The sequence below is a fragment of the Drosophila eugracilis genome, unplaced genomic scaffold (genome assembly GCF_018153835.1).
Source record: "Drosophila eugracilis isolate 14026-0451.02 unplaced genomic scaffold, ASM1815383v1 contig_1197, whole genome shotgun sequence".
In the NCBI taxonomy this organism is placed as follows: domain Eukaryota; kingdom Metazoa; phylum Arthropoda; class Insecta; order Diptera; family Drosophilidae; genus Drosophila; species Drosophila eugracilis.
Window position 1 is genome coordinate 2,708,992 of NW_024571981.1, and position 10,943 is coordinate 2,719,934.

Consider the following 10,943-nt stretch of genomic DNA (forward strand, 5'->3'; position numbering starts at 1 on the left):
AAAGCTTTTGAGAAGCTTAACTATAAATTGATTAAAATTATCGAAATTAAGTTAGAAAATATTTATTATGCTAAGATAAATCTAAACTGCAATACTGTTAAGTATGGTATTTATCAAAATCTAAGTAAAACTTAGTCAACTGAGCTTGTTTCCAGTGCTCCCAATGTGTAAACAATGCTGATGCCTTAATTTACCACTAATTTGTGCTTATCTCGCCGCATTCCCCTGACAACTTTGTGCCACATGCTACGCCCGACTTGGGCGGCAGTTGGAACTGCAACAGAGGCCTGGGAACGGGGTGTTCATTGGGGAAGCTTCACTTGCAACCGATGCAAATCGCTTTAGCAACGCCCGTTTATGGGAAATTGCGCTCGGGTAAGCAATCTTGAAGCCCAACCAAGCCCCAAGACTGAAACTGGTCATAACTCAAGCATTTATCAAGAATTAGTCCGTTCTAGTGAAGGAATTTGGGTTCTGAGAAGCGAAAGTCTTATGGTGAGCTTGGTTGCAACTACGGCCTACCAGGTGATTAGGAAGCTTATAATAAATGGATTTATAAGAACTTAATTTCTGACAATTAAATTTATCTTGGAAATACCTTGTCATTCCTAAAAAAATATATATATATCACTTTTTTATTTTCTAATTATTTTTTATCAAAAAGTCCGAAATTTATTTTTGGCGTGAATTTCCTTAGCAACTGTATTTAAAATATTTTACTTAGTTTTTTATAATAATAATAATAAAAAAAACCCCATTAATCATATTTTAATCAACAACATTTTGAAAAATATACAAAAATAGGAATTTATTTGATAACGTCTGGGGTGATAACGATGTATATGAGCGATGTAGAAAGTGAGTGTTATTTGAATGCCAGTCTCAGTCTGAGTTTGAAGTGAAAACATGAAGCGGTTCTTGGCGATCGGGGCCCTTCTTTTAGAATGTGCTTTTTTGGGCAATGCCTGCCCATATTACTGTGCCTCCAAGGAGCAGTGCTTACAAGAGGCAACTATTTTCGATTACCATAGTCGTGATTGCCCGGATCAACAAGTTTGTTGTGGTATTCTGAATAATAATGTAAGTTAAAAAAAATTATGCTTGATATAAAAACATTTAATTATTAATAGAATATTTATTCGATTCCGGAAGAAGTAAGTTTATGAAAATGTTTTATGATTAAAAATCAACTATTTCTTTTCGTTGACAGAATCCACAACTACCGCAAGGTCCTTCTAAAAATAAAGAGGAATGTGGCATGAGCAATCCAAATGGCTTGGATTTTCAGTTAATACCTGGCACAGGTGACACAAAGCCTGGCCAATATCCTTGGGTAGTGGCTCTTTTCATCAATGACGATCTCTCTGGAAGCGGATCCCTAATTAGGCGGGATGTTGTCCTTACATCAGCTCATATCGTAGTGTATAAAAATGCAAATGATATGGTGGTTAGAGCTGGCGAATGGGATATGAACACCGAAGCGGAGGACTTTCATTTTGAAGAGAGACAAGTAGAGAGGACAGAAATCCACGAAAAATTTAATTATACTGCTGGTGATAATAACGTGGCTCTACTCTTTCTACAAAAGCCGTACGATTTAGGTGAACATATCAACACTATATGTTTGCCAACGCCACGAACATCATACGCCAATCGTCAATGTATCGTTACCGGTTGGGGAAAGAAACAGTTCTGGAATGTAGGATATTCTGCCGTTCTAAAAAAAGTGGTTTTGCCCATGGTAGACAGAAGCTGGTGTCAAGAACAGTTGAGGAAAACTGCTTTGGGATGGAAATATGAGCTTGCCCAAAGTCTTATTTGTGCCGGAGGAGAGGCTAACCAGGATGCTTGCACAGGAGATGGAGGATCCGCGCTATTTTGCTCTATTGGCGCCGAAAGTTCGAGAATCTACGAGCAGATTGGCATTGTGAACTGGGGAATGGGATGTGGCCAGAAAGATATGCCTGGAACCTACACGAATGTGGCGATGTTTAGGGAGTGGATTGACACTAAGTTAATAGCCTTTTTTTATAAGAAATAATTAACATTTATAATTAGAAAAGGTCTTTAAGTGGAGCTACAAATAAATTTAGTATTTCTCCTTTTAAGATTAAAAATAAATTCTAGGGATACAAACCAGCAAAAGTATTTGCAAACACTTAAAGTTTGTTTGAGCCATAAGTGTCTTTGTTTAGTTTTCTGTGTAAGCCTTTTAATCAACTTTATTAATATTAATAAGCCGGAGAGCTGGCAAAAAGGAGAGGCAAGAAACAATGCAAAAGCATTCGTCAACAATTATACAATTACACTCCAGGCCAAATTGCCCGGAGAGAAGCTGAGAAGCGGAGCGAAGCTCTTAATGGTAATTCACTTAAATAATCATTAGTCAAACAATTTCAGGGGCCAACGGCAGGAACCCTTTCCCCGGCAACCGCAAAAAGTGGAATAATGTGGGGAATAATGTATTCTTTTTGTTCGTCTTGTCCGTTGTGGCTCTTATTTATAGCCCGAAATTCGGCCAGGAATTGTATTTTATGCTCTTGGGGGTTGATTTCTGGTCCAGGAGCTTTGGTTTTGTATTTTGGGTTATGGGCTTGAGTTCTGGTTTGGTTTGAGGCCACTCCAATTGAAATTCAAGTGCTCACTTCATTTCCACTTAATTTCTGACGCAGCGACGCGTTGGACTCAATCAAAATAATAAAAATAAACGGGGTTGTCCTAAAGGGATAACTGACTTCCCTCTTCCTTCAGATGTTTTACTTTTTTTTTAATTTTCATATATTTAGCAATATTATTTATGACTCAAGAAGAAAAATACACTAATCGTCATTCAAAATTACAGCTTTCAGCATTTGTGTGATCCTTTTCATTAACTTATATGACTCTCCCCATGTCAAAATGCATTTGGTGGGTGCAGCTCATATCAAAAAACCAACTTGCAATCATTTCGCCATGAGTAACAAAACACTTTTTCCTCAATTTTCATCGTGCAGCAATTATTCAATTATTTCGAATGGCCATAACCAACCCCAGAAACCACTACAAAAGCTCTTTTGTTCTCATTATCATCAACTTTGGTCTCGAACCGATTCCTGGCAGCCCAGACAAACACTTTTCCTTTCCTTGACTGTGTGCATTCGCTCTGTTCTGCCCACTTACCGGATTCCACTCCCACTGGCACTTTCTCCGCCCCTCTCAAGGACACAAACACACACACATCACATGGGCTGACTAACCACAGGCACGCCCACAGCTGTAACCGCCACCTCCTCGTCCGGTTTTCCAGGGCCAAAGGCACGCGACAGACCAAATGACTCAGCAATTGTAAAGTTCAACAAACCTGGGACTGACCATAAAACTATAAAAAAACAGAAAAAACGAACCGAAATGAAGAATGGTAAAGCAGGAATCTAAATAGTGGCAAACATGCATTGGGAATTGACATTTATGACCCGGCATAAAAACCATATTTGTGCCGACCTAGCCATGTGTTGTGTGGGCCAGCTTGGCTTTCGACTTGGCTTGAATCCTCGTCCTGGTCACGCGTCTTTCTAAATTTTTTCCTCCCTTGGTTTTCTATTTGGACCCTCTGGCAGCCAGCCTTCAATGAAAGTGAAAAATATACCCAAGCATAAATAGGTAATGTAGAAAGATTGATATTCGGTTTTTAGATATCCTAGATAAAAATGAACATAACATTGAAATTTACTCCCAAAATATATAAATTTCATTATTAACATCTAACTTTATCTAACTTCTGCACTCGTATACTAACACTTTTATGATAATTTAACATATTGCTTACCATAGCCAATATACCCTAAAAAACATAGGTATGTTTTACCTCAAAAAACTGCAACACAATTCATATTTAAGCAGGGCCATAACACAATGGAACTGTGCTGAAAAAACCGAAGGCAGACTAACTGCAAAGTGTGTGGGTGAGTTGAAGGCAGGAAGTACATAAGGTGGGTGAGAGCGAGAAGGACAGAGGGATAGATAGAGAGGGGACATGTGACGTGCCGACAGGGTGTGTTATATCGCTATCCCTATCCCCCAATCGCCCCTCTCCCGCATACTGCCTCTTGTTGTCATGGCATTGCAGACTTAATTAATTTCAGCACGCAAAAAGCTGCAACTGCCACTCAAAAGTTATTCATAATAATCCAAATGATTCATGACAATAAAATGCACAAATTGAACCGTAATTTTTTCTCGACTTTTCTCATTGTGGTTTTTATTTGGGGTTAACTGCATAAAAAGTAGCTATATCAAGCTAGCAGGCATTGTTTAATGTTATATACTTTTTTAACAATTCTTTTGGCAGTAAGTAATTTCATTCAGAAAAGTATTTTAAAGAAATATATTTAAATTACTATTTTGTCACTATCACTTCATTAAAATTTCAGTAATTTACAAATATTGAAAGAGGAGTATGTTTTAAATTCAATAGTCTTGTATGCATGCAGAAATCCGTTTATTCGTTTACTTTATTTCTGCACTACAACTCAAAATGCTGTCATCAATATAGCCCAAAGTAAAATGATACTCCACACTATTGCCAGCATTTTCATCCATCATTTCGTATTACACAACATGTGCAAAATTATACAAAAACACCAAAACTGATCCCGTCAGAGGAGGCAGGAAAAATTTACGGTAATTTAGTGCAAAGGCTTGACCAGACCCAAAAATAAAAAAAATAAATAAAAGGTGTTTAACAGCCGACATTTGTTCAGCTTCGGTAGCAACGGCAGCTGCCACTGAAATTAAATCCTCCAATCAATTTAAAACGCAACGAAAATAAGAGAGAAAAAACGTTAAATCCACGAGGGGAACCGGTTCTTATGCAAAGCAGCTTGCATGTGGACTGGTCCCTGTTCGCGGGGATTCCCCTCTTCGAGAGGAAACTCTGTCTCAATGTCTCTCTGTGTGCCCGGTGTGCCAAAGGTGTTCGTGTGTCGACAACGGCAACAATAAAAACCAATCATGGCCAACAACAACGAGCCCAAACAACGAACAACAATTGGCAACGGGCGACGGAATACATTTGTGCACCTGATGATCCGTGGCCAAGACGCGTGCCAAATGCGACAGCAAAGGATTCGAATGCACATCGATGGTTGTCTGCTGAAAAGGGGGCAAACCCATAAACGAGGCACTAAAGAAAGTGGGGGAACATGGTGTTTTACTTTTGGTACATATGTCTGAATGAAATGGAAAGTCAAACCCCTAGCAGCAGGTTTCCCCCTCGTTTTCAGATGGAAGTATATACATATATAAAGGCAATAAAACCAAACCACACCAAACTACTGGCTGATGATTATTGCTTATGGCGTGCTAGAGATTTGAATGCATTTTCAGACTATCACAGAACTTTAACTGCAGTTGATAAGTACTGGGAGTAAAATTCATGAGAACAAGCTTTGACTTTCATGAAAACGCTTTGTTTTATTTCAACTTTAAATTCAACAGATTGCAAGTTAAATTTTAAATGAAATATAGACAAATTTAAGTTAAGATATTTGATAATTATTTGTTAATTTCTTTTCGTAAGTTTGTAATTTTAATAATATGTATTTTTCATTTCAATTCAATTAGTTTCGATTGACAGCTTTTCTGCTTGAATAATTGCCCTGAATGTGTAGAAAAAGTCGTTTTAAATTAAGCGTACATATTGCCTTTGTATACATTTATAATTTTTTTAGATGTAATCAATTAATATACTTCCGTTTTTTAGCTAAACTGCTCCTAATTATATTTTTGTGATGATTTATAAATACATACTAAAATACATACTAATCACCTATTTATTCCACACTAATTGTAAGATAATAAAGCCTTAAAAAATAATTTTCAATTTACAGCAGTTAATTAAGGAGAAAAATGTTTTTATTTTCTCTATGGCAATAACAATATCCGAAATTAATTAATCTGCTTGATTTTCAATTAATTGCGTTCGCTACCTTTTGGGCGGCTGCTCACCTAGCTATTGTTATTATATTAAAATACATTATGTATGCACGGCTAGCAGCGATTTGGAGTGAAAAGTCCGCAACATTAACGAACCATTAACAAGTTGGGGCCAATAAATTTTTATTATGGCCAATTAAAAGCGAATAAAATCGGCAACAAGGCGGTATAAAAAATGAGCACAAATGCCCAACAAATTTCGATTAGTCGAGCGGGGCGAGAACTTTTTGTCCCTAAATGTCTGTCTGTGTGTGTGTTTTTTTGGTTTTGTCCTATGCCAGACCACGCCCACTTACCCCAACCAACGCCCCTTGCGCCCACTCATCAACTCCACTTACACATTTGCGCCGCAAAATGTTGCCACTGTTCGCCGCTGCAGCACGTTGCATTGATTTATTGTGGCTGAATTAGAAGTCAGCAGATAACGAGCCACGAGCGGCCCGTCGGAGGAAGAGGAAGAGGAAGAGAAGCGACGGTCCAGAGCATACAGTGGAGCATCAGACAAGGACGGCACCATCAGCGGACAAGGAGCGATGCCAGACGGAGCAATGCCATTGTTCTAGATACAAAATAGGCGGCAGTTTTGGAACTGGGCACAGTGGGATCATCTGAAAAAATTGTCTACAAAAATTTTATAAATATAAAAATTTAAAAAAAAATTAGTCTTTAAATTAATTAATCTTTAAAATACTCAAAAGTTGAAAAATATCCCTGCTTTTGGATCTAATAATGGATTTGGAAAGAATTCTTCTGTTTTTGCCATGATATCATATAATGTGAGAATAAAAAAATGTGGAAATTAAATAAATAAATTATTTAACTTTTATGTCTCATAGTCTATACCATTTTTATTTTTAATAAATCCAAATATTTGCTTTCTCATTTTTGATTAAAATAAACCTTATCTAGCCCACTGTCCCTGACCCGGGACTCAACTCGCTGGCATCGTTGGCCCGAAGCAACTTAATACGCACGCGTAATCGTATATTTATTTAAATTTATTGCCGCCAGCTAGAAATTTAGCTACCGTAGAGCTCGAACTCTCTCTGTCTTTCTGGAAAATGTGGAAAAGGGCGGGAAAGTGGGGAAAATGAAGCTGTGGATGGGAGGGGTCCAAGAGAGTCGAGGGAGATCGTGGCCACTAAAGTGAATTTCTTTTGTGCGCTCTCGACGCGTCTACGTGCAGCATAAGAAATATTCAATTAATCACACTTTATGGTTTAGTTCAACATTTGTTGCAATTTTTCTTGCTTTGCTCTTGACGCTTTATTACAATTGTTATTTGCCCCAAGCCCCTTGACCATCCTGCTCTTGTAGTAAGCATGTTTCCAACTTGTAAGCAATTAAATTTGTGCGTATGTGAGGAGGAGCAAAAGGATGGGATTGGATTGTGAGCATGACTTTCAGCTTTGCTTAATTAATTGCACTCAGAGTAGAAACTTCAGCTCCTTCGGTGTATCCTCTGGCCAGAGTACTTCTGTCTCATCCTCATGTCCACTTCGGTATTTATTCTGCTCGGTTTTAAGACATTAAGCATTTGCGAGAAATACGATTAGAGCTTCTTGGCCAAAAAGGATGGAGCTTAGAGCACAGAGACTGCGTGTGGATGGCACTCTGATTGGCAATGAAAGTTAAAACGTTATTTTGGCCACTTTCCTATATGAATTGCATTGCTTGAAAGTTTTTATAGAGATTTAGCTTAAGTTGTGGATACTGCCCAATAAAAAATATAATATTAATGCCTAAGTTAGTGATTCTAATTAATTTTTCTAGTGTTAATATAGTTGTGTCTAGTTTTCGCATCTTTTCTTAATTAGCAGAGTAGAGATTACATAGTCTAATATACTCTTCGTTTCCTAGAACCTCTTAAACATTTCTATCCCCCATTTCGCTGGCTGTCATAAATTAAATACATTTTCATAAGCCCCAATTGAACAATCAGTTCCCGTTTACTCAAAGTCTGATTATGTTGGGGTCAATATGGTCTACAGAGAGAGAGAAAAAGATGTAGGGAGTGCCTCAGCATTTCCGATCCGATCGCTTGTAAAACTGTCGCGTGAATCACGCTAACGTGCTAATTTCCCTCATTTTCGCCAGCTGCCAAAGCCCTTCCTGGGCACCCGGATGATTTGCAAAATTTTCATGCTACTTGCTATATGTTTCTATAAATTTTTTGCGGGTGCTGCCAGACCGCGCCTAATTAGGCCCCACTAATGGCGAGAGTCGCGCAGACTCAGCTGCAAGTCACGAAACGCCTATTTAGGCCCAATAACCTCCTGCCCAATTCATTCCCCTTTATTTCCCCACTCAGACTGAGTTGGCAGTTTGTTTCCCTGCCTCATAATGCTAGATTTGCATGAAATTCGAGCGAAAAAAACCAAAGAAAAAGTAATGAAAATTACTGGCAAAAGTAAACACAAAATTTCAGCAATTTATGGTGAATATTAAAAGGAATTTGAGTGTATTATGCATAAAGTGATTACCTTTTGGTTAATTTATATTAATAACTGAAAATTTAGTTTAAGCAAGAATGGTTTCTTTTACTTCTTAATTCATAATTTGTTGAACTTTTTTTCTGATTTTTTTTTTTTAGCAATAAGTGCAACGAATCTCTTCTTACAAATATTTAAAAACATAGAGAAAAGTTTCTGCTAACACAGTTTCCTCATCATACATTTCACGTATTTCCAAACCTCCAAACGTCTTTTTTTTTATTATTAATTAATGCTTTTAATGCACTTTTAATGTGCGGCAAATGGGAAATAATTCAGGCGCTTATCAACACTGATAATGATTAATTTTTGGTTGCATTTGCGGCTCCATTTTTCCAGTCTTTTTCCCCATTTGGTTGTTGTAGATTTGTCAATTGTAATTGCAAATTAAAGCCAACAAATATAAAAAAAAGCTCCATAAAAATAAATGACAAATGAAAGTGGTTATTTTCTGTGTGACATGTGCGTTGTTGTTGGGCTATGGAAATATAATTTTGTAATTGTAATTGCCATGCATATTTAAAATGGAGGTCAGCGTTGCGAAATTGATTCGGGGAGATTAATGATTGAAATACAGAGAAAGAACGCAGTCTGAATGGGAAATATTATGCTTGTTTTATCGAGTTTACTGGGCAATGAATGTTGAAATCGCTTTATGAAATATTCATTCTGATTAATATTGATGGGCGTTGGCAAATGTTAAAGGGGAAAACCCAATAAGATTTCCTTTAAATCCCAAAAAAAAGTTGTACAAAGCTTAAGCTAGCATAAAAAAACCTTTCATATGCTGACATATGACATATGACAAATGAAATATTTTTACACACTTTAAGGACTTTTAATTAATAAAAATTATATAATAAATGGTATATTTGTTATTTCTCTTTGGTTTAAAGTCTATTATAATCCACTTTCATGTAAATCCTCTGTAGCTATTTAAATCAAGATATCAACGGACCTGCCACACTTTCCTTTATCAATTCTCCCTCCTTTGGTTTTCATTGTTGATTGACATTAAACCAATTTTGTGCGCATATTGATATGTTTATTGACAATTTGTGGGAAACGGTGTGTATATGTATAGCTTTTTTCGCGGAGAGCTTTACCCTTTGTTTTGGGTGTTATGCATATTTGACTTGACTTAAAACTGGACTATAACCTATATTAACTATATTACATAATTTAAATAGGATTATTTAATTAATCAAATTCAAATTAAGTTATACCATTAAAATTCTTGTTTATTTTTAATCACGCTTTTTAATTATTAAAAAAAACATAATTCATCGAGCTGGAAAATTTTTTTCAACGGATTACAGAGTGTTAAAAGGTTCCGCCTACCTGAAGCCATTCCTCCTTGTTTGTTTGTGGCTGCTACCTCGTTACGATTGCGATGGATTCGTAGTCCAAGTCAGAGCCAGAGTCAGAGGCAGGCTGAATAAATCAAATTACCGGGGGGAATGCCAACATTGGATTGGGCTTTTAATTGCGCAACAAACATTTACAATTGTTGCCTGTATTGACTTACCCAAGGCCGAAATCGGGAGGTGAAATTTCAGTCTGGCAAAAAGATATGGAAAAGCCAAATGGCCAGCCGCATAAATTGCCACGAAGTGCAAAAGTTAAGGCTCATTAATCATAAATGTTAAGGCCTTCCGTTCGCTTCGGAAGCTGCTGCGTGGGTGGCTTTTTTTTGGTGCGTTGTCAAGTGGGTGGCTGGGTGGTTTAACCGGCCAAAAAAGACAGGCAGAGGCAACTGTAAATTGTTTGGCATTAATAGACGATCCTCCTCTTTCCCTCTTAAGTCGGTACTCTCCTTCTTTTTTTTCCCCTCATATGCCAGACTTTCCGCTGAAACAGGCTCAACATTTTTTAAGGATTAACGTGTGTGAGAGGCAGAAAAAGTTTCACAAAATAAATGTAAATAAATAAAATAATTGATGGCCTGCTCGAAGTAAAGGTTACGCAGATATATTTGCTGACAGATGGATCTATAAATATAAGGAATGTGTGCGAGTATGTGAAATATTAAAGGAGTTTTTGTAGCCATTTTATAGATTTAGATGTTGTTCGGTGATTGATCATATAACTTTTGCAGGTGATAAAATGCTCAAAGAAATAATATGTATGAGAAATTGCTTAGCTGGAATAATTCGTCTTTGAAATGGAGAAGGTTTGAAAAGAACTTGGTTAAGCAATTGAAATTAGTATTCATCTAGGTTTCACTGTGCCCAAGTACCTTCGCATCCTGATATCTTTATGACAGAAAATTCTCCCTCCATTAAGTATACTTCAGATCCCTTATTAACCTATTAATTTCAATCGCATTTCCTTTTGGACTTCAATTTTACAGTAAATGAATTGTAGATTAAAGGAATGTCAACATCCTTTGGGTTCATATTCCATTTTACAGGGCTGTGGGGGAGTGGCCGGGAGGGGATGGGTATGTTCAAATTGAGTAACTTCATCAACTTTCTC

At 37.1% G+C, this 10,943-nt stretch overlaps 1 protein-coding gene across 1 annotated transcript; it reads left to right on the forward strand.

Annotated features, from left to right (window-relative positions):
* Window positions 1-887: 887 nt before the first annotated feature.
* LOC108118411 (phenoloxidase-activating factor 2-like) lies at window positions 888-2,041 on the forward strand. Its single transcript, XM_017231087.2, has 2 exons — window positions 888-1,080; window positions 1,211-2,041. The coding sequence occupies exons 1-2, from the start codon at window positions 907-909 to the stop codon at window positions 2,039-2,041; spliced, it is 1,005 nt and encodes a 334-aa protein (XP_017086576.2). The 5' UTR covers window positions 888-906.
* The last annotated feature ends 8,902 nt before the right edge of the window (window positions 2,042-10,943 follow it).